The 24,381-nt window shown below is 35.2% G+C and overlaps 1 protein-coding gene across 7 annotated transcripts in view; it reads left to right on the top strand.

Moving 5' to 3' along the window:
- The window catches only part of SENP7 (SUMO specific peptidase 7), a 155,601-nt gene that overhangs the window by 11,922 nt on the left and 119,298 nt on the right, over window positions 1-24,381 (top strand). For all 7 annotated transcript variants that reach the window (XM_023260102.2, XM_023260100.2, XM_023260099.2 and 4 more), the window contains 2 exons: window positions 4,181-4,279; window positions 22,273-22,370. In XM_023260102.2, coding sequence (XP_023115870.2) covers window positions 4,181-4,279; window positions 22,273-22,370 — 197 coding nt within the window. The remainder of the gene's footprint in view (window positions 1-4,180; window positions 4,280-22,272; window positions 22,371-24,381) is intronic.

The following is a 24,381-nucleotide window of genomic DNA, read 5'->3' as shown; positions in this document are numbered from 1 at the left end:
AGAAAGATCATTCTGAATCTGTGTTTTTCTTTTATACATATTTTATTTGAAATAATTTCTTTTTTTTTAAAGTTTATTTTTTTTGGTAATCTCTGTACCCAATGTGGGGCTCAAACTCATGACCCTGAGATCAGGAGTTGTATGCTTTTCTGACTGAGGCAGTCAGGCTCCCCCAAAATAATTTCTTAATATCATTAATCTTCTGGAACATGTTATTTAATAACAACTGAATAGTATCTTACTTGGTTTAATTTTGCCATAATTTTGTATTATTGTTCTTTTATTATTATTTCTGGTTTTTCTATATTAAAATAATATGTGGTCTATATCCCTTTTCATAAATATTTATATATACTTTTATTTTCAAAGCCTTTAATGCTAGTTTATAGAGTTTTAATAAATATCCATATTTCATGTGTCTATACTTTGGAGGGAATAGAGAACTGCCCTTTTTCTTTTAATGTTTGTTTATTTTTGAGAGAGAGAGAGAGAGGGAGAGGAGAATCCTAAGTGGGCTGCACAGTGTTAGTGTAGAGCCCGTCACGGGGCTCAGTCTCACAAACCATAAGATAATGACCTGAGCTGGAATCAGGAAGTCAGATGCTTAACCAACTGAGCCACCCATGTGCCCCAAGAACTGCCCTTTTTGAATATAGGATAAATTATATTTTGTGTCTGTCCTAATGGAAGTATACATAAATATTTATTAGGGTAAATAATTCATTGATACTCAGTATAAGCCATTCATAGGTAAAATGATTGAAAACAAGTTACTGTGGAAAAAGAATATAAAATCATGGGGCGCCTGGGTGGCCCAGTCGGTTGAGCGTCCGACTTCATCCAGGTCACGATCTCGCGGTCCCTGAGTTCGAGCCCCGCGTCAGGCTCTGGGCTGATGGCTCAGAGCCTGGAGCCTGTTTCAGATTCTGTGTCTCCCTCTCTCTCTGCCCCTCCCCCATTCATGCTCTGTCTCTCTCTGTCCCAAAAATAAATAAACGTTGAAAAAAAATTAAAAAAAAAAAATCTTCTACAGAAGACATCAGCAGTATTTTATAAGAAACTAATTTTACAGAATACGCAGTACTTTTCTAAATTTTAGTTACTGTCCTACAAGTTTGAACTGGGTAACTTTTTTTTTTTTTTTAATATCCAAGGTAGTTTATAATGTAGTATTGGTTTCAGGAGTAGAATTTAGTGATTTATCACCTACATATAACACCCAGTGCTCATCCCAACAAGTGCCCTTCTTAATGCCCATCACCCATTTAGCCCATTTCCTTTCCCTTTTCCCTACAGCAACCCTCATTTTGCTCTCACTATTTAAGTCTCTTATGAAAAAAAAAGTCTCTTATGGTTTGCCTCCCTATTTTTAACTTATTTTTACTTCCTTTCCTCTATGCTCATCTGTTTTTTCTTAAATTCCACACATGAGTAAAATTGTATAATATTTGTCTTTCTCTGATTGACTTATTTTGCTTAGTGTAATACACTCCAGCTGCATCCACATTGTTGCAAATGGCAAGATTTCATTCTTTTTGATTGCCAAGTATTATTCCATTTTGTATATACCCCACATCTTCTTCATCCGCTTATCAGTCGATGGACATTTGGGCTCTTTCCATACTTTGGCTATTGTTGATAGTGCTGCTATAAACGTGGGGTGCACGTGTCCCTTTGAAACAGCATACCTGTATCCCTTGGATAAATACCCAGTAGAGCAGTTGCTGGTTCGTAGGGTAGTTCTATTTTTAATTTTTTGAGGAACCTCCATACTGTTTTCCAGAGTGGCTATACCAGTTTGCATTCCCACCAACAGTGTAAGAGGATTCCCTTTTTGCTACATCCTTGCCAATATATGTTGTTTCTTGAATTGTTAATTTTAGCCATTTTGACCGGTGTGAGGTAGTATCTCATTGTGGTTTTGATTTGGATTTCCCTGATGAGTGATGTTGAGCATCTTTTCATGTTAGCCATCTGGATGTCTCCTTGGGAATAGTGCCTGTTTATGTCTTCTTCGCAATAGTTCACTGGATTATTTGTTTTTGGGGTGTTGAGTTTGATAAGTTCTTTATAGATTTTGGATACTAACCCTTTATCAAATAAGTATTTCAGAAATATCTTCTCCCATTCCATAGGTTGCCTTCTAGTTCTGCTGATTGTTTCCCTGAACTGGGCAACTTTTTAGGTTATTATAAGGGCCATGTAACTACTTACCCCAAACTTAGTGGTTTGAACTTATTTTATTCAGGAATCTGCAGTCTGGGCATGGTTCAATTGGAGATAACTTTTCTTTTTTCACTTGTGAGTTAGCTAGGTTGACTTGGAGGTCAGGGCCTTTGATCACTTTGAAGGCTTGCTCACTCACTGTTCTTGATTCCTGTGCTGAGAAAATTCAGTATCTTGGTGTAGATTTATTTCTTTTTCGATGTTTCCAGTATAGTGGCTTAAGGGTGTCCAAGATTTTTTTCTATTGGCTCAGGTCTCCTGAGGAATGTGTATTGAGGGAAAGGGGGGAAAAAAAAGAGAGGAAGGAAGAGAGAACACAGAAGCATGCAAAAGCCAGGCTGAAGCAATATATGTATTACCTTTAATGATCTAGCCTTGGAAGTCACAGGTCTGCCCAGATTCAAGGGGAAGGAACGTAAACTGCACCTGATGTTGGAGGACTGTCATTGTCACATTGTAAGAAGAGCATGTGGAATGTGGAATATCGGTGTGGCCATTTTTGGAGAAATATAATATGCCACATTATCCAATATAGGCTAAATAACCTGCTCACAGCGAATCCATGGGTGTGAACAGCCTGAAGACCTTATCGTTACCCTTTGAGGAAGCAATTGTTGTTCCCTAATTAAGAATATGAAGGAAATGACTTAGAGATAATATTGTCTTTTGCAGATGAAAACTTAAAAATAGGTACCTTTTAATACAGATTAGGTATAAGTAATTAAGAAGTTATTAGTGCCTTGGAGGATCAACTCAGATTGCTGTGAAATAAGGGTTGCGATAACCTTTGTTCAAATTTACTGTGTTCTCATGACTTACACTTTACTCTCACTGAAATCATTTTATGGATTGCTAATGGATGTAGTTGATATAGTATTTATTATGTTATATTTTGTAGGCTGAATTTGATGCTTAACTATCATTTATAACTTTCTCTTAATGTGAAATTTAAGGTATTTAAATTCTAAACAAATGATTTCAAACTTGTGGTTGTAATCCATACATTCATTTGTTTATACAGCATACATGAGCCATACACTTCAGAGATCTAAAGGTGACTAAGTTAGGGTCCTCTGCTTTAGGACCTCCATAGCCTGGAGAAGAAGATGGACATATAGACAAATATTTATAATATAGTATGATACATGTAATATAAATAGTGTAATAAAAATGAACCAACTACTAACACCCAGAGAAAGGAATACCTTGGTTTGGGAGTGACAGTTGTGTGGATAGGAGACAAATTTTGAGCAGAATCTGAAGTGTTTTATAAGGGACAAGTAGAGGGGAGGGCATTCTTCATACATACTTACAAAGGGAGCAGTACATACAAAGGTCTAGAGATATGAAATAATATGATGTGTTTGAAGGAGGTTGAGTAAACAGTGTGGTGGGATGTAGAGTTTGTGATGTGTGGGTGGGTGATGTTAAAGAGCCCAGATTGTTAAGAGTTTTATCTGTATGTAGTAGGTGTGGTTGTTGTATGTTAAGTATTGTAGCCATATTTAGATTTGTGTACTAAAGAACCCCAGGGATAGTATTTGAAAGATTAGAAGGGATAGAGACTGTAGGTAAGAGAATATAGTATGGCTTGCTCATACTAGGCAAAGCCTAACTATAGTTAGGAAGCTATTGTGATACTTTATTTATCTACCTTAATACTGAATGAGAGGTTTTTAGAATAAAATTATATTAAACTGCCTATAAATTAACCACGGAATTTAAAACTACTTAAAACTAATAGCAAAATGGGGTATGTGGTTGGCTTAGTACACGATGCAAGTCTTGATCTCAGGGTCGTGAGTTAAAGCCTCACATTAGGTGTTGAGCTTATTTAAAAAAACTGATAAACTGATAGTAAAATATTAACGCAGGTAATATAATGATTCTGTTAGCTGATTCAGTTCTTATTTATATTTCAGTTAGATCAATTATTTTCTCATTCTGCTTTCAGATAACAAAGATGTTAAATGCAAAATCAGAGGATGTTCGTGTTCAGTCATCACTGTCCAAACTCAGAAGCTCAGAACGCTGGGATCTCCCTTTGCAGGGGGTAAATAAAAACTATTTTTTTTTAAAGTACATAATATTATTTAGTATGTTGAAAATATTAAAACATTTTTTAATGTTTATTTTTTAATTTTTTAAATGCTTAATTATATTAGAGAGACAAGAGTGTGAGTGGGGGAGGGGAAGAGAAAGAGGGAGACACAGAATCCAAAGTGGCTCCAGGCTTTGAGCTGTCAGCACAGAGCCTGATGCGGGGCTCAAACCCACGAACCATTAGATCATGACCTGAGCTGAAGTTGGACACTTAACCGACTGAGCCACCCAGGTGCCCCAGTGTTTATTTATTTTTGAGAAAGAGAGACAGAATGCTAGCAGGGAAGGGCAGAGAGAAAGGAAAATACAGAATCTGAAGCAGGCTCCAGGCTCTGAGCTGTTAGCACAGAGCCCCACATGGGGCTTGAACTCACAAACTGTGAGATCCTGACCTGAGCTGAAGTCAGATGCTTAACTGACTGAGCCACCCAGGTGTCTGGTGATGTTTAAAATATTTTAATAAAATTGAGTTTTCATTTTTTTATATGTCCTTGTTTGGGTTTTTTGTGTTATTTAATCCCAAGTTTTTAATTAGTGTATTTCTGGTATTTGTTGAAGTGATGAAGTTAGGGTCTCCTTTAGTTTAAATCTAAGTATACCTTATTTTGCATGAGTGTTTTCTTGAAATTTAAATCTCATTATTGTATAATGTATTTTAAATTTACAAGAATATTAAGCTTATTAGAATCATTTGCTCTTTTGCTCTTGTTTTGTAAATTATAGAGGGTATATTTTAAAATGTGACACAACTGTACTTTAGAAGATATTCTGATTATAAATTTGAACTTTAATTTTATCACTATTAAGCATTTTTATGGAGCTTTTGTGAATAACTCTTAAGATGGCACATTTTAAGTATATATATTTTTTTCTGTTGCCTGGTCACTTTTTAAAAATAGATTTTTTCTCAGATTTTCCAGTTTATCCATTTGAGCCTGTGTTCATTTCCTTAGGGCTCATGTAGCAAAATACCATGGTGTGGGTGGCTCAACAGAAATTTATTTCCCAATAGTTCTAGAGGCTGAAGTCCAAGATCAAGGTGCTGGTAGGGTTGATTTCTCTATTGCCTTTCTCCTTGGCTTAGAGATGGCCATCTTATTGCTGTGTCTGCCTATGACCTTTTTTTCTGTGTACCTACATCCTGGTGCTTCTCTTCTTAAAAGCAAACTAATCCCTGGGTTAAGTAAGTCCCTACCCTTATGACCTCATTTAAACTTAATTACCTTTGTAAAGAGCCCATCTCCACAAACAGTTGTCTTGACAGTTAGGACTTCAACATATAGGATGGGTATGGGGAGCACAATTCAGTTCACATCATCAAATAATACATTTGTTTCTCTTTTTTGATTTTGTATAAAAAAATGATAAATGAGTCAAGATGACTTCTGTTGACAGAAAAGAAATTGTGTAAGGTTAGAAAATTTGGGGTGTATAGAAAGGTACAGGTGAAAAGACTAAAGAATCTTTGTTCCTTTTTCCTAAAGGCAACCACTGTTAATAGCTTTTTTTCGTTCCTTTCAAGAAAAAAAATACATATGCCCATAAAAATAATAACTTATATTATTTTTTGATTGTTACAGAACAGGGATCATGAAATCTACACTGTTCTGTGCTTTGTTTGCATTTAATATTTCTTAAATTTTTTTTTCTATTTTAACACATTTAGATATACTTCCTTTATTTATTTATTTATTTTTGGCTTTGTAGTACTCTAGAAATATAAAAATTCTATAATTAAAAATTTTTTTTGAATATAGTTGTCACACAATATTACATTAGTTTCAAGTGTACAGCATTAGTGATTCAGCTTCTCTGTATGTTTTGCTGTGCTCACCACAAGCGTAGTTAACCATCTGTCACCATATATAATTTACTTAGTGCACTGGTATTAGATTGTTTCCAGAGTTTTGCTAATAGAAACATTGCTGCAGCAAACATCATTTTTTTTTGAATATCATTTTTCATATGTAGAAAACTATTTTTGAGTGGGATTACTGGGTTGAAGGGAATTTGTATATTAAATTTTAATAAACATTGCAAAATTGTCTTACAGAAACTGTGCACTAATTTATATTGCCACCAATGAAAGCTCCCATTTTGCTAGAAACTTACTGGCACTGGATATTATCACACAGTAAAATTGTTGCCAATTTAATAGGAAGAAAAAAATAATTTTAAAGAAAACTTAATCACTTTGCATGTATGTATTTTGTTAGGACATTGAATTTATTGTGGAATAAATGTTATATATACTATATATAATTTTAAGTATACATACACACACACACACATACACTGCCCCTTGGTAGTAGACGTAGGCTTTTTGTTGGGTTTGTTTTCTTAAGCAGTATCTTATTAAATGCTTTTTTTCCTTAACCCTTCAGTCATACATGTCTTCCTTAGTTTTTGGCTTTCAAGAGGTAGATGTGGATCACCTGAGAGCTCTTTGGATATTAAGTGTTTGTGTTATAGTCTTCTGCCTTCTCTTTTTCCTTAACTGTTTATTTCAGGAGTCTCCTTTTCCTGAGAAACTAACCATTTATTTATTTAGTTCCTTCTAACCCAATGAGTGAAACAAGATCTTTCAGAGACATACTTTCTTTTCCCATGACTAGTTTCCCACCCTAGTTGGATGTCTTCCTTAAGTTAGTGTTACTTTTTGGAAATCTGTATTCTGTTTGAGATTTGAAGTGGCTCATGTGTCAGCATTGCCATGCTGTCTTGTTACTTTAGATTTCACAACGTTTGCTACGTATGCTTCATAGTTTGTAGAGTTTGAGGCTGTACCAGTATCTTGCTTTATTGTTTCTCTCACACACCCTTTTTTAAATTGTTTTTAGAGGGTTTCAATGTACAACAAAGAGATAACCTTGCATAGTCTTTAGTAGAATTTTAACTCCTTTATTTACATGTTTGTGATTTTTATTGAGATAAAATGATATGAAATAGGTTACACAGGTCTTAGGTATATAATTGAATAAGTTTGACTAATGTGACATATGTAACCAATCCTGCTCAAAAATAGTTCCCTACAGTGTGAGAAATGATGTTCAGTGTTTCCAGAGGAATAGAGCAGTCATGAACCTTGAGAGTTGTTTGTGCCCCTTTCCATTGTATCTTATCTTTTCCTCTCTCCCAGTCCCTAGCCCACTACTAGCAACCACTTTTCTGAATTCTGTTTCTGTAGGATAGTTTTGCCTGTTCATACAACATATACTCTTTTGTGCTTTGTTTCTTTTGCTCAGCAAAATGTTGCATTTCATCCCTGTTTTGCATCGATCAGTGGTTTGTTACTTTTTATTGCTAAATCATACTCCATGATGTGGCCATAATACAGTTTATTTAATTCTGTTGATAGACTTTTGGACTTTTTTTTCCTTTTTTTTATATACAGAGAAAGCAAGTGTGTGCATGTGCACACACCAGGGAGGAGCAGAGGGAGAGGGAAAGAGAGAATATTAAGCAGGTTCCACATGCAGTGTGGAGCCAATGCAGGGCTTGATCTCACAACTATGAGATCATGACCTGAGCTGAAAGCAAAGTTGGATCTTCAACTGACTAAGCCACCCGGGTGCCCTTGGACTTGGTTTTAATTTGCATTTTCCTGGTGACTAATGGCATTAAAACATTTTATATGTTGATTGGCTTTTGTATATCTTTTTTTGTGAAGTGTGTGTTCAATTTTTTCACCGTTAATTTAAAAAATAAATTTTATTGAGAATTAATTTATATACAATTAAGTTAATCCATTTTAATTCTTTTTGAATTTTGACAAGTGTATATGCTTTTGCAACCACCACAATAATAAAGGTGTTGCGTGCGTGTGTGTGTGTGTTTGTATTTATAGTTTTTTTCTCAGTGTACAGCTCTGAGTTACAAGTTCTGTACAGGCTCATAGAAGTATTATGACAATGAAGATACTATACATAGTTCTATCAGTCCAAAACATTCCCTGGTGCTGTCCCTATGTAATTTTTCTGTGGCTCCAGTTTTCACCCATGGTAACATTGTTTTCTGTAGCTATACTTGTACATTTTCCAGAATGTCACACAAATGGAATCATAGAATGTGTAATGTTTTGAGAATGACTTTTACTCTCAGCATAATGCCATTGAAATTCATTCATGTTTTGGGGCACCTGGGTGGCTCAGTCGGTTAGGCATCCGACTTTGGCTCAGGTCATGATCTCATGGTCCGTGAGTTCGAGCCTGCGTCGGGCTCTGTGCTGACAGCTCAGAGCCTGGAGCCTGCTTCAGATTCTGTGTCTCCCTCTCTCTCTGACCCTCCCCTGTTCATGCTCTGTCTCTCTCTGTCTCAAAAATAAATAAAACATTAAAAAAAAAAAAAGAAATTCCTTCATGTTTTTGTGTGTGTCAGTAGTTTATCTGTTTCCGCCGTTGACATTCATATGGGTTGTTTCTAGGTTTTTGGCAATTGGGAATAAAGCTGCTATACATATTTGCATACATGTTTTTTTTTTTTGTGAGCATAAGTTTTAATTTCTCTAGGGTAAATACTTAGGAGTGGGATCCTGGATTTTATGGTAAGTATATATTTAATTGCCAAACTGATTACCATAGTGGTTATATGATTTTGCATTCCCACCAGCAATGTATGGAGAGTTCTGGGTGCTCTGTATCTTTCTTAGCACTTGGTATTCACAATTTATTTACTTTGTAAAAAATGTTTATTTATTTTTGAAAGAGTGTGAGAAGGGGAGGGCAGAGAGAGAGAGAGAGGGAGACACTGAATTTGAAGCAGGCTCCAGGCTCTGAGCTGTCAGCATGGAGCCTGATGTGGGGCTCGAACTTAAAAGCTGTGAAATCATGTCCTGAGCTGTGAAATCATAACCTGAGCCAAAGTTGGATACTTAACCAACTGAGCCACCCAGGTGGCCCCAGTTTATTTGCTTTTTTAAATTAACGGAATCTATTTTTTAAGAGTAATTTTAGGTTTACAGAAAAATTGAAGGAATAGTACAGGTAGTACCCATAAACCCCTTAATTCCCCCTCCCCTGTTACCCTCACACAATTTCATTTATTAATATCTTTGCATTAGTGTAGTACATTTATTACAATTGATGAGTCAATACTGATACTATTATGTATTGAGATGTAACTGACATATAACATTGTACTGATTTTAGGTATACAACATAATTTGGTATATGTATATATTGCAGAATGACTAGCACAGTAAATTTAGTTAACATCCATCACCACACATAGTCACAGTTTTCTTATGATGAGACTTTTAAGATCTACTCTCTTAGTAACTTTCAGATGAACAATCAATATCAGTAAGTCACCATACTGTGTATTACATTCCCAATATCATTAAGTCACCATGCTGTATATTACATTCCCAGGACTTATTTATATTGTAACTAAAACTTTGTACATTTTGACCCCCTTCACCCACTTTGCCCACTCCCCACCTTTGGCAACCACAAATCTGTTCTCTATAACTTCAGATTTTTTTTTTTTTTTCCAGATTCTTCATATAAGTGAGATCATACAGTATTTGTTTTTTTGGTCTGATTTATTTCACTTAGCCTTATGCCCTCAAGGTCCATCCATGTTGTGCAAATGGCAAGATTTTTTTTGATGGTTGGATAATATTCCATTGTGTATGCATACCACATTTTCTTTATTCATCTATTGGTGGACATATTGTTTCCATGTCTTAGCTATTTTATTTTCTTTTATTTTATTATTATTTTTTTTAAAGTTTATTTTTGAGACAGAGATAGAGCACGAACGGGGGAGGGGCAGAGAGAGAGGGAGACACAGAATCTGAAACAGGCTCCAGGCTCTGAGCAGTAAGCACAGAGCCCAATGCGGGGCTCGAACTCACGCAAGATCGTGACCTGAGCCGAAGTCGGAGGCTTAACTGACTGAGCCACCCAGGCGCCCCATATTATTATTATTTTTAAAGTTTATTTATTTTTGAGACAGAGACAGAGCACGAACGGGGGAGGGGCAGAGAGAGAGGGAGACACAGAGTCGGAAGCAGGCTCCAGGCTCCGAGCCATCAGCCCAGAGCCCAACGCGGGGCTCGAACTCACGGACTGCGAGATTGTGACATGAGCTGAAGTCGGAGGCTTAACTGACTGAGCCACCCAGGCGCCCCTGTCTTAGCTATTTTAAATAACGCTGAAATGAACATGAGGTTGCATATATCTTTTTGAAGTGGTGATTTCATTTCCTAAGGATAACTACTCAGAAGTGGAAGTGGAATTGCTGGATTATATGGTAGTTCTGTTTTTACTTTTTGGAGGAACCTCTATACTGTTCTCCCTAGTGGTTGCACCAGTTTACATTCCCACTTGCAGTGCACAAAGATTCCGCTTTCTCCACATCCTTGCCAGCACTTGTTATGTCTATGTCTTTATGATAATGGCGGTTCTAACAGGCATTGATGATTAGTGATGTTGAGCAGCTTTTCATGTAGGTATTGCTCATTTGTATGTCTTTTTTGGAAAAATATTCAGACCCTCTGCCCATTTTTCAATTTTTTTGGGTTTGTTTTTACTTATTTTTGAGAGGGGTGGGAAGCTAGAGAGGGACTGAGAGAGAGGGAGACTATCTGCTATCAGCACAGAGCCCAGTGTAGGGCTCAAACTCACGGAACTGTGAGGTCATGACCTGAGCCAAAATCAAGAGTTGGATGCTGAATTGACAGAGCCATACAGGTGCCCTGAGTTTTATGAGTTCTTTAAATATTTTGGATATTAACCTCTTATTAGATATATGATTTTCAAATAATTTCTTAGATTCTGTACGTTGCCTTTTCATTTTGCTGTATAGAAGCTTTTTAGTGTGATATAGTCCTACTTATTTCTTTCTTTGTTGCCTTTGCCTACATGTCAGATCCAAAAAACCATTCCTAAGACCACTGTTAAGGACCTTACCATCTTCTAGAAGTTTTATGGTTTTAGGTCTTACGTTTAAGTCTTTAATCCATTTTGAGTTGATTTTTGTATATGGTATAAGATAGCGATCCAGTTTCATTCTTTCACATATGACTATTTCCCAGCACCATTTATTGAATAGACTTCTTTCCCCATTGTGTTATTTTTGGCTCCTCTTATATATTAATTGAACATATATGCATGGGTTTATTTCTGGGCTCTGTTCTGCTCCATTGATGTATGTGTACCATTCTATGCCAGTACCATTCTGTTTTGATTACTATAGCTTTATAATATAGTTTCAAATGAGGAAATATGATGCCTCTGGCATTTTTCTTCTTTTTAAAGACTTCTTTGACTTTTTGGGGTCTTTTGTTGTTCCATACAGATTTTAAGATTGTTCTATTTCTGTGAAAAATGCTGTTGGAATGTTGATAGGGATTGCATTGAATTTATAGATTGCTCTGAGTAGTGTGGACATTTTATCAATATTCTTCTAATCCATAAGCACAGGATATTTTTCATTTATGTCTTTTTCAGTTTCTTTAATCAGCGCCTTATAATTTTCACTGTATTGGACTTTCATCTTGGTTTAATTTATTCCTAGGTTTTTCTTTTTTTTTTTTGTTTGGTTTATATATGGGATTATTTTCTTAATATCCCTGATATTTTGTTGTTAGTATATGGAAATGAAATTGATTTTTGGATAGTGATTTTGTATCCTGTAACTTTATTGAATTTGTTGATTAGTTTTAGCAGTTTTTGGTGGAATCTTTAAGCTTTTTTTTTCTGTTTATTTATATATTTTGAGCGACAGAGAGAGCATGAGTATGAGCGAGCTGGGGAGGGGCAGAGAGAGAGAGGAAGAGAGAATCCCAAGCAGGCCCTGTGCTGACATGGGGCTTGATCCCACGAACTGTGAGATCATGAGCTGAGCTAAAATTAAGAGTTGTATGCCCAACCAACTGAGTCACCTACGTGCCCCTTTAAACTTTTCTATGTATTGCATCATGTCATCTGTGAATAGAGACAACTTTACTTCTTTTTAATTTGGTTGTCTGTTATTAAATTTTTATGCATGCATGCATGCCTAATGCAAGATTTGGTTAGGACTTCTAGTATTCTGTTAAATAAAAGTGTGGGAAGTTGGAAACCTTGTCTTCTTCCTGATTTTAGAGAAAATACTTTGAACTTTTCATGATTGAATATGATCGGAGCTGTCATCTTGTGATACATGGTCTTATTATGTTTAGGTACATTCCATATATATTTATTTTGCTGAGAGTTTTTATTGTGAATGGATGTTGAATTTGTCAGATGGTTTTTCTGCATCTTTTGAGATGATCATACGTTCCATCTTTTATTTTGTTAATGTGGTATTTCACATTGATTGACTTGTGGATGTTGGAACCTTCCTTTCATCTCTGGAATAAGTACTATTTGATCATGGTATATAATTCTTTTCTGTGGTTGTATTGGGTTTGCTAATATTTTGTTGAGGATTTTTGTGTCTGTTTTCATCAGATATTTTGCTCTGAAATTTTCTTGAGTGTACTGGTCTGATTTTGGTATTAGGGTATTGATGGCCTCATAAAATGAGTTTGGGAGTGATTCCTGCTCTTCTCTTTTTTGGAGGAAATTAAGAACAATCGGTAATAATCATTATTTAAGTGTCTGGTATACTTTACCAGACAAGTTCTCTTGTCCTGTACTTTTGTTTCTTGGGAGTTTTTGATTACTCATTCAATCTTACTAGTAATTGTCTGATCAGATTTTCTGCTTCTTCATGATTCAGTCTTGGTAGGCTGTGTTTCTAGAAATTTACTCATTTTTTCTAGGTTGTCTAGTTTGTTGTGTAATTTTTTATAGTAACCTCTTAGGACCTTATGTAGTTTGGTGGTATCATTAGGAATGTCTCCTCTTTCACTTACGGTTTTATTTATTGACTTCTCTTTCTTTTTTTTTCTTGGTGAGTTTAACTAAAGGTTTGTCAATTTTGTTTATCTTTTCAAAATACCAACTCTTAATTTCATTGGTTTCTTTCTTTCTTTCTTTCTTTCTTTCTTTCTTTCTTTCTTTCTTTCTTTCTTTCTTTCAGTTTATTTGAGACAGAGAGAGAGAGAGCACAAGTGGAGTAGGAGCAGAGAGAGAGAGAGAGAGAGAGAGAGAGAGAGAGAGAGAGAGAGAATTCCAAGCAGGCTCTGCACTATCAGTGCAGAGCCTGATGTAGGGCTTGAACTTATGAACTGTGAGATCATGACCTGAGCCAAAGTCAGACGCTTAACCAACTGAGCCACCCAGGTGCTCTGGTGTATAATTCTCTTTATACGTTGTTGGACTTGATTCTTTTGAGATTTTTACATCTATGTTTGTAAGAGAGATTGTGTAGCTTTATTATCTTGTAATGTATTTTTCTGGTTTTGGTATTAAGGTAATGCTGTCCTCAGAATGAGTTTGGAAGTGTTCCTCTGCTTTTGTTTTTTGGAAGAAATTGTTGAGAATTTGTATAAATGATTTCCTTAAATATTTGGTAAAATTCACCAGTGAACCAGTCTGGGCCCAGTGCTTTCTGTTTTTGAAGGTATTAAATATTGATTCAGTTAATTTAACAGCTATGAGACAATTCAGATTATGTATTTCTCATTGTGCAAGTTTTGGTAGGTTGTGTTTTTAAAGATACAGGCCCAGTTTATCAAATATGTGGGAGTAGAGTTTAGCATTTCTTTATCATTTTTATATAGTGTCCATGGGATTAGTAGTGATCACCTCTCTTTCATTTCCTATATTACTAATTAGAGCTTGCCTTTTTTTCTTAGTTAACATGGGTAGAAGTGTGTCAATTTTACTGATCTTTTTAAAGAAGCAACTTACAGTTTTGTTGATTTTTATCTATTGATTTCTTTTCAGTTTTATTGATTTCTGTCCTATTTTTAGAAATTTTCATCTCCTTTCTTTGAAATTAATTTGCTCCTCATTATTTTAGTTACCAAAGATGGAAGTTTAGATTATTGATTTTAGAATTGTCTCTTTTTTTAACAGATGCATTCAATGCTATAAGTTCCCCTTTTAGCATATGAGCTTGAGAAGAATGCATATTCTTCTGTTTTTAGATGAAATATTCTATAAATGTTAATTGGATACAATTGATTAATGGTGTTTTTCAGCTTAACTCTGTCCTTATTGATTTTCTGCTGGATCTGTTTCTAAATGAGGGGGAATTGAAGCTATAATTGTTGATTCTTTTATTCATCCTTGTATTTCTATTGGTTTTTGCCTTATGTATTTTGATGCTCTGTTGTTGAGTACATATGCATTAAAGATTGTTATATCTTCTTAGAGAATTGACCCTTTTATCATTATGTAGGATGTCTCTTTATCCCTGTATCTTCCAAATTTGATAATTTTTCTTTCTCTGAAGTTTGTTGAGTCTGAAATTAGTATTGCTACTCTAGTTTTCTTTTGATCTCTGTTAGAATGCTATCTCTTTATTCCTTTACTTTTCATCTGTTTGTGTCTTTATATTTAAGGTGAGTTTATTGTGTACAATGTATAGTTGGGTCTTTTTCTTTTTCTTTTTTGGATTGATCTTTGAATATTTAACCACTTTTCTGTCCTGGAATAAACCCTAATTGGATGTATTGTAGTATTCTTTTTTATGTATTACTTGTTTTGATCTACTGATTTTTTTTTGTTGTTGTTGAGTGTTTTTGTTTATGCTTATCACAGATACTGGTCTTTAGTTTTCTCTTCTTGTACTGCCACTATATGGATTCAGTATCAGTGTAATTGTTTGCCTTATAGAATGAATTGAGAATTGTTCCCTTCTCTTCTAGTTAATAGAATAGAGTGTTTAGAATTCATTTTATTCCTTATGTAAATGTTTGTGTGAATTTCTAGGAAAACTCTCAAGGTCTACAGGAGCTAGGAGTTAGTGGGAGGGAAGGTGGTAGCTGTGTTTGTAAAAGGATAGCAGAAAGGTCGGTGTGACACAGCTGTTCTATATCTTGACTTAGGTTGCAGTCACAGAGATGTGCACATATGATAAAATTGCATTGAACTAAATATGCATGCACACACAAATGTATGTGAAATTTGGGGTGCCTGAGTGCCTCAATAGGTTAAGTGTCCAACTGTTGATTTTGGCTCGGTCATGGTCTCGTGGTTTGTTGGATTGAGCCCTGCATTGGGCTCTGCATTGACAGCATGGAGCCTGCCTGGGATTCTCTCTCTCTCCCTCTCTCTCTGCCCCTCCCCCGTTCATGTACACTCTCTTTCAAAATAAATAAACACTTAAAAAATTATTAAAAAAAATAAAACAGGTGAAATCTTGATAAGGTCATGGATTGTGTCATTGTTAATTTCCTGGTTATATATTTTTCTAGAGTTATGCAAGGTGTTTGGGGAAAACACTGAGGAAAATTGCTTGAAGAGTATACAGGATTCCTCAGACATTATCCCATAATTCATCCACTGGTTCACTAGATACTGGTTAGCAAATAACTTCAGCTCATGGTTTTTGTCAAGTGTTTTCAGTGTTGGCATTACATGTTTCTTACTTTGGAAACTGGGTGAAGAATCAATAGAGTTGAAATTCTGATTTAAAGTTAAATGAACATACATAAGAAGGAAAGGAAAATAAGCTAAAAAGAGACAGGGAGGCAAACCATAAGAGACTCTTAAATGCAGAGAACAAACTGAGGTTTGCTGGAGGGGAGGTGGGTAGGGAGATGGGCTAAATGGGTGATGGACGTTAAGGAGGGCACTTGTTGGGATAAGCACTGGGTGTTCTATATAAGTGATGAGTCACTGGGTTCTACTCCTGAAACCAGTACTACACTATATGTTAACTAACTTGAATATAAATAAATGAATGAATGAATGAATGAATAAATAATCAATCAATTGGGTTGCCTGGATGGCTCAGTTGGTTAAGCTCCTGACTCTTGATTATGGCTCAAGTCATGCTCTCATGGTTCGTGGGTTTGAGCCTCGCATCAAGCTCTGTACTGACAATATGGAGCCTGTTTGGGATTCTCTCTCTCCTTTTTCTGCGTCTCTCTTACTCTATTGAAATAAATAAGTAAACTTAAAAAATCTATAAAAAAAAAGTTAAATCCAGACCAGTAATCTCAATTGGTTAGAAAGTCATCGTATATTTTTATTTCAATAAGCTGTGATAGTGGTAATGGTTGTGAACAAAGTATTTTCCTTAGGATACAACTTTAGTTCTTTTTTAATATTTAAGGAAGCACTCAGTTGAGGTTGTAAACCCCACACCATTTAGAATGCATGTAGGGTTTAGAAGCAAACTTTTAGTCAGGATACTATGGAGTTTTTATTTTAATTAGCATTATATTTTATTTTGGCATTTTTCTCAGAATGAAAGCTTCAGAATTAGGTAACTGAATGCTTTGATCTTGTTTGTAAACAAAGTCTTTTATTCTTCCAAAAGCTTTTTTCATATTTAAATTAAAATTATTTATACCATCTTAAGTTTCATAGTGTGGTCAGGTAGCTTTCAAAATATGTATGTGAATAAATTCCCATTCATAATCAGTTTGTAGGAGAAATCTTTGTTATCTGATTTTATTTTTCAGAGCTAGTGTATAATAGGTTCACAGACTAAAAGAAAAACAAATCATAATATGTGAAAAACACAAATTATTAACCCAGCCTGTAATTCCTTTATAATTTTTAAGAAGAAAATATATAAATATTTTAGTGTGATAGTATCTCTAAACAATTGATCAAAGTCTAAGTGAATTTTGTTATCATTTGATAATATCTCCAGATATACTTCAGGTTACCCTTAAATATGATAGGATTCAAGAATTTGGAGTTAATGACATTTTAATTAATTTCCTTCCTATTAATGTTATCTCCAGTTTGTCCCCATGAGTTCATTTTGGTGTTTATTCCCTTTTTGGTGGGAATAATGTTTTTTTTTCCTATATAGAATATATAATACTATAGGTTCAAAGACTAGTACTTCCATTGTTTTGCACATAGAGGCAAACTTTTTTACAATATGATAGTGGAGTACAAAAAATTCAGTAACATAAAATGTGAAGGCTGCATTTTACTGTGAGATTAATGGAATATTACAAGGACCTAATTGGACAGTAGTTTTGAGAGTTCAGCCCTTAAGCCAAATCATTCTCAGTCCTGGTGGTAGTTTTGATGTAAACAGATAGTGTAATTCATTGTGAGAAGTCTTATCAATAATAGGGATATACAAAACTTATAATGGTGTTGTAGAAGAAATTGATTCACTCTGCTAGAGGATGAGAAAGGTTTCTTGATGGTACTAGATTGGGGCTTAATGGACAAAGAGGATTAGGGAGGGCAAAGCACATTCTAGTAAAAGGAAACAGATGTTGAAGGATGAAACTGCTTGGCTCTTTCAGGGAACTACAAATAATTTAGTATGGTCAGAATACAAGATGTATGGGAAACAGAAGTGAGAAATGAAAACAAATTTTTTTTCCCTATCCTATAGGTAGTCAGGATAGAAATTTAAACAAGAGAATGATAACAGTTTTGCATTTTTTAAAGATTTAACTGTTATGATGAACTAGATGCTAGAGTAAGGGAGTAAGAGACCATTGGCAGGGAATCCCATTAGTTTAACATTGTAAGAGTCCAGGTGACAAATAAGAAGAGGCAGAACTAAGACAGTGATAACGAAAATGGAGAGAAGATATAGTTTTAATCTTGTTATATTGATACATTTACATTTTGTAGAGGAATGGGAGTGACAGATGTATGTTTAGGTTGATACCTTGGAGATTTTTGAGAATTTGTATAATTTAGAATTAAAGCATTGGAAGAAACATAGGCTTTTATGGGAGTCAGACCTGGGTTCATTGGTCAAGCCTCACTTACCTTTGATTAAAGTGATATGTTTTATACCATGCAGGGCTGTGATGATAAGGAGATAACATAATGCTTGGAAAACTAAAAAGGATGTTTATTGAAGGCTGTCATGTTCAGGACAGTGTTTTGTTTTTCATTACTTGAAACATTTTTTTCTTTTGTTAAATGACTTTTTTTTTGTACAGGTGGAAATGAATTGGTTTACTTTTTTTTATTAATTTTTTAGTTTTTATTTAAAATTTAGTTAACATATAGTGTAATATTAGTTTTAGGAATAGAATTTCGTGATTCATCACTTACATAAAACACCTGGTGCTCATCATAAATGCCCTTCTTTAAAAAATTTTTTTTTAATGTTTATTTATTTTTGAGAGAGAGAGAGAGCGCAAGCAGGGGAGGGTTAGAGAGAAAGGGAGACACAGAATCTGAAGCAGGCTCCAGGTTCTGAGCTGTCAGCACAGAGCCCAACTCAGGGCTTGAACCCACAAACAGTGAGATCATGACCTAAGCTGAAGTTGGACGCTCAACTGGAGCCACCCAGGTACCCCACAAGTGCCCTTCTTAATACACATCGCCCATTTAGCTCATGCCCTGCCTACTTCCTTTCTAGAAATGCTCAGTTTGTTCTCTATAGTTGAGTCTCCTATGATTTCTCTCTCTCTCTCTTTTTTTTAACCCCTTATACCCCTCTATGTTGATCTATTTTGTTTCTTAAATTCCACATTTGTGTGCAAAGATATGGCATTTGTCTTTCACTGACTGACTTATTTTGCTTAGCGTAATATACTCTAGCTCCATCCACATCATTGCAAATGGCAAGATTTCATTTCTTCTCATGGCTAATATTCCATTGTGTGTGTGTATGTATGTGCGTGCGTGTGTATGTATATGTGTACACATAAATACACACCACATCTTCTTTATTCATTCATCAGTTGATGGACATTTGGGCTCTTTCCATAGTTTGGCTCTTGTTGGTAGTGCTGCTATAAACATCGGTGTGCATGTGCTCCTTCAAATTGGTATTTTTGTGTCCATTGGGTAAATACCTACTAGTGTAATTGCTGTGTTGGAGAATAGTTCTATTTTTAACTTTTTGAGGAACCTCCATGCTGTTTTCCGGAGTGGCTGCACCAGTTTGCATTCCCATCAACAATGTAAGAGGTTCCCTTTTCTGTGCATCCTTGCCAACATCTGTTGTTTCCTGTATTGCTAATTTTAGCCATTCTGACAGGTGTGAGCTGGTATTTCATTGTGGTTTTGATTTGTATTTCCCTCATGATGAGCGATGGTAAGCATTTTTCATGTGTTTGTTAGCCATCTGGATGTCTTCTTTGGAAAAATATCTACTCATGTCTTCTCTCCCTTTCTTCACTGGATTATTTGTTTTTTGGGTGTTAAGTTTGATGAGTTCTTTGTAGATTTTGGATACTAACCCTTTATCCGTTATGTCATTTGCAAATTATCTTCTCCAATTCTGTAGGTTGCCTTTTAGTTTTGTTGAGTGTTTCTTTCATTGTGCAGAAGCTTTTTATCTTGATGAAGTCCCAATAGTCCATTTTTGCTTTTGTTTTCCTTGCCTCTGGCGACATGTCTAGTAAGAAGTTGCTATAGCTGATGTCAAAGAGGTTGCTACCTGTGTTCTTCTCCAGGATTTTGATGGTTTACTGTCTTACATTTAGGTCTTTCATCCATTTTGAATTTATTTATTATTATTATTTTTAATATTTGTTTATTTTTGAAAGAGAGAGAGAGAGAGACCGAGCAGGGGAGAGGCAGAGAGAGAGGGAGACAGAGGATTCAAAGTGGGCTTTGTGCTAATAGCAGAGAGCCTAATGAGGGGCTCAAACTCACAAACTGTGAAATCATGACCTGAGCTGAGGTTCGGCACTGAACATACTGAGCCATCCAGGCATCCCTTGAATTTATTTTTGTGTGTGGTGTAAGAAAGTGGTTTAGTTTCATTCTGCATGTTGCTGTCCGGTTTTCCCAACATTTGTTGGAGTCTGGCTTTTTTCCACTGGATATTCTTTTCTGCTTTGTCGAAGCATTATTTTTTTATCTTTTAAAAATTTATTTTAAATTGTGGAAAAAATAACAAAATTTATCATTTTAACCATTTTTTAAATGTTTATTTATTTATTTATTTTGAGAGAGAGGGAGAGAGAAAGACAACATGAGTGGTGGAGGGGCAGAGAGAGAGAGGCAAAGAGAGAATCCCAAGCAGGCTCCATGCTGTCAGTGCAGAGCCTGATGTGAGGCTTACACTCATGAACCATGAGATCATGACCTGAGCCAAAATTAAGAGTTGGATGCTTAACCAACTGAGCCACCCTAGCACCCCATTTTAACCACATTTCTATTCATTCATTCATTCATTCATTCATTCATGAGAGCATGCAAGTGAGTAAGGGGCAGAGACAGAGGGAGAGAGAGAGAATCCCACCAGGTGCAGAGAGAGAGTGCACATCCTGGAGTGTGATTAAAGCTCATCTGATGCAGGGCTTGAGCTCACGAACTGTGAGATCATGACCCCAGTTGAAGTCAGAGGCTTAACCAACTGAGCCACCCAGGCATCATATTTACAACAATTTTTGATGCCAGATGTGTGTGGATTTCCCCCACCCATCAATCCTCTGTGACACCAACTGGGTATCCTACAATTTAATTCAATTCTGACACTACTTGGAAATAGTGTCAGATCCCACAAGTTAAGGGTGCAGTCACACAAGACTGCTCCCACAACACTTCAAATGCCAGTCAAAAGTCCAGCTGTCACTTTGCTTGTGATGAACTGGTTATAAATCTGAAGTTCCACAGCTTCACCCCCTCCCCACCACAGGTTCAATTAATTTATGCTAGAGCTGCTAAGAGAACTCAGGGAAACACTTATATTTATCAGTTTATTAAAGGATTTGACAACATAACACCACTGAAGAGCCAGATGAAGAGATACATAGGGCGAGGCCTGGGAGGGTTTCATAGACCAAATAATATAACAAAAGATGCTCCTATCACTCAGTAAATTACAAGGGTTTCAGAGTTCTAGGCCAGGAACTGGGGGCGGAAACCAATATGTATATAGTTTTTTTGTTCTTTCACAGTCATCAAGGGTCATCCATGTAGCATGTGTCAATTTCTTTTTTAAGACTGAATAATATTTCATTGTATATACCTCATTTTGTTTATCCATTCACTTATTGAAGGGACACTTGAATTGCTTCTATCTTTTAGCTGTTGTGAACAATGCTGCTATAAACACAGTGTACAAATCTCTCAGGAGTAAACTGTTTTATTTTTATTTTTTTGATTTTTTAAAATAAGTTTGTTTATTTTGATTGAGACAGAGCACTAGTAGGGGAGGGGCAGAGAGAGAGAGAGAGAGGAGAGAGAGAGAAAATCCCAAGCAGGCTCTGTGCTGCCAGCTCAGAGCCCGGCGTGTGGGGCTGGAACCCATGAAACCGCTCACATGACCTGAGCTGAAACCAAGAGTCGGTTAACTGACCAAACCACCCAGGCACTCCAGGAAAACAGTGTTTTAAACTGACTATATATATATAGTCATGTTTACATCCTTGTGAGATAGCTATTATTACGTCTATTTTCAGGTAAGGTAACTAATGAAGAGAAGATAAATAATTTGTCTAGATTGATACTGTTTTGTATTAAATAATTTTAACTTTTGTGTCTAGTTAGGTTAAATATAAACCCTGTTAATAAGATGTCTGACTCTTCCCTAAAAATTTCCATGCAGCAATTCATCGGGAGCAAGTTGTAATCCCTTTCAATTATTATAAATATGGTAACTTCAAAATCACAGGTCCTATTTAACTTGGCATATAATAATTTCTATTGTTTTTTTTAAGCTCTTTGAAAAATTTTATAATTATATAAGCTTTAGGATCTCAAAGTGTTGGTTTCCGGACTAAATTTACCTTGCGATTTTTAAATATCTTTCTTCTATTTTTTTGGTAGACTTATATTTCTACACTAGCAAAAGAGCCAGGTGGGTTTGTAGACTGCACTTGTTTTCCTCTGTGAATTACTATGAATTTGGCCAATCATCTTGAAGTTTTAAATAAAAACAAACTTAAATGCCTCTTAATTATCATATTGTTATACTTAGTATTAAATTCCGTTTTTCCCCCACCAGTGGAAAAGAAGCCTAAGAAATAAGGTCCTCTCTCTAGACCATAAAAGTAGAAAAAGTGTTCGTGGGCGTCCTGTCACCTCTAAGACATCACCAGAAAGGTAAGATATATGTGTGTATGACATAGGATGGGCTTATATTGTGTATAAATAGTGTGACTGACCATGGTGATTCATTTAGCTTCTTTGGATCTCAGATACATAATTTTGAAATACAAGGACTGAATTCAATGTCCTCTAAGGTTCAAGTGTGAACTTTCTGTGATTCTAAGTCATCTTAACTCTTTTCTTTTTGTGCATTTGGAACATCTTGTTAAACTTTAGCTGATAAAACAATAGTTACATATAGACTTGATTATAATGCTTGATTCATTATTTGTGGTCTGCAGTAAAAAAGATGCTGAATTTAGCACTTAGTGTTAGTAAATTATGATTATACTAGAGTTAAATATTTGGGAGATTCAAATTGCAGTTATCAGAAGGAATTTAGAGCATTTCAGGATTGGATATTTGTAAATAATTAAAAAATTGTTCTATAAAAGTTGAATTTTCTTTTATGGAATAGTGAATGAATAAAAAAAATGAGTGTAGCAAAGTAAAAGTTGTAATTATTAGGAGGTCACACAAATTAGAAGACTAATTGAAGTTCTTAAATTTATGTCAGAGCACTTTGTAAGGTACTTAGTCTTATTCTCCCTTTTCGAGTAAATTGTCTATAGGAAATGAAAAACATTGGTATTCCATATCCTTATCACTACTTAATTCCCTTCCTCCCTCCCTCTCTTCCTTCCTTCCTTCCTTCCTTCCTTCCTTCCTTCCTTCCTTCCTTCCTTCCTTCCTTCCTTCCTTCCTTCCTATGTCCTTGTGGGTGTAAACCTGTGTCTCATTGTGGTTTTGATATGCATTTCCTAATGACGTTTGTCTTTTTATGTGTTTGTTGGTGATTTTTATATCTTCTTTGGAGAAATGTCTTAGATTTTTGCCATTTTAAAATTGTGTTGATATGTTTCTGTTGAGTTGTAAGACTTCTTTATATATTCTGTATACAAGTCTTTAACAGATATATGGTTTGCAAATATTTTCTCCCATACAGCTTTTCACTTTTTTGATGTTGTCTTTTGAAGCAGAGGTTGTTTTCATTTTGATGAAGTCCTATTTATCTATTTTTCTTTTGTCATGGTGCTTTTTTGTTGTCATGTCTAAACTATTGCCTAATCTCAGGTTAGAATGACTTATTCTTGAGTTTTCTTCTAAGGGTTTTAAGGTTCTAGTTATTAGAGTTAGGTCTTTTATTCATTCAGAATTAATTTTTGGATATGATATGAAATAGGCATCCAAATTTATATTTTTGTTTGTGAATATGCAATTGTCCTAGCACCATTGGTTGAAGAGGTACCAATGTTTTGGGGTAACTTTGATGAAAATCAATTGCCTACAAATATAAGGGTTTATTTCTGGATTTGGAATTTTATTCCATTGATCTATATGTTTGTCCTTATGCCATTACCACTGTGTCTTGATTACTATAACTTTGCATTAAGTTTTGAAATTAGAAAGTGAGAGTCTTCCAGCTTTATTGTGTTTTTCAAAATTGTTTCAGTTGTTCTAGATTTGTTCATTTTCAGTTGAATTTTGAATCAGGTTGTCAATTATAACAAAAAAGCCAATAAGGATTTTGAGAGAGGATGTGTTAAATCTGTAGACTAATTTGGGGAGTTTGGCCATCTTAATATTAAGTCTTCTGATTCATGAACATGAGATATCTTTCCATTTAGATCCTTTTTAATTTCTTTCTGCAGCTTTTGGTAATTTATTTTCTTCTTTTTGATGCTGTTGTGGAATTGTTTTCTTAATATTATTTTCAGACTGTTCATTCTTAGTGTATAGGAATTCACTTGATTTATGTATGTGGACATTATATGCTGTGATCTTGTTTAAGGCTTCCTAGTTCTAGAAGTTTTTAGTAGATTGCTTGGAGTTTTATACATAAAGACAGTTTACTTCTTTATTTCCAACTGGATGCGTTTAATTTTTTTTTTTTCTTTGCTTAATGTTCTGGTTAGAACATCTAGTATGACGTAGAATAGAAGTGGTGAGAGTAGACATTTTTGTT

This window comes from Felis catus, chromosome C2 (assembly GCF_018350175.1).
Source record: "Felis catus isolate Fca126 chromosome C2, F.catus_Fca126_mat1.0, whole genome shotgun sequence".
Classification (NCBI taxonomy): domain Eukaryota; kingdom Metazoa; phylum Chordata; class Mammalia; order Carnivora; family Felidae; genus Felis; species Felis catus.
The sequence above is the reverse complement of the archived record's forward strand: the minus strand, read 5'-3'. Positions and strand labels throughout refer to the sequence as shown.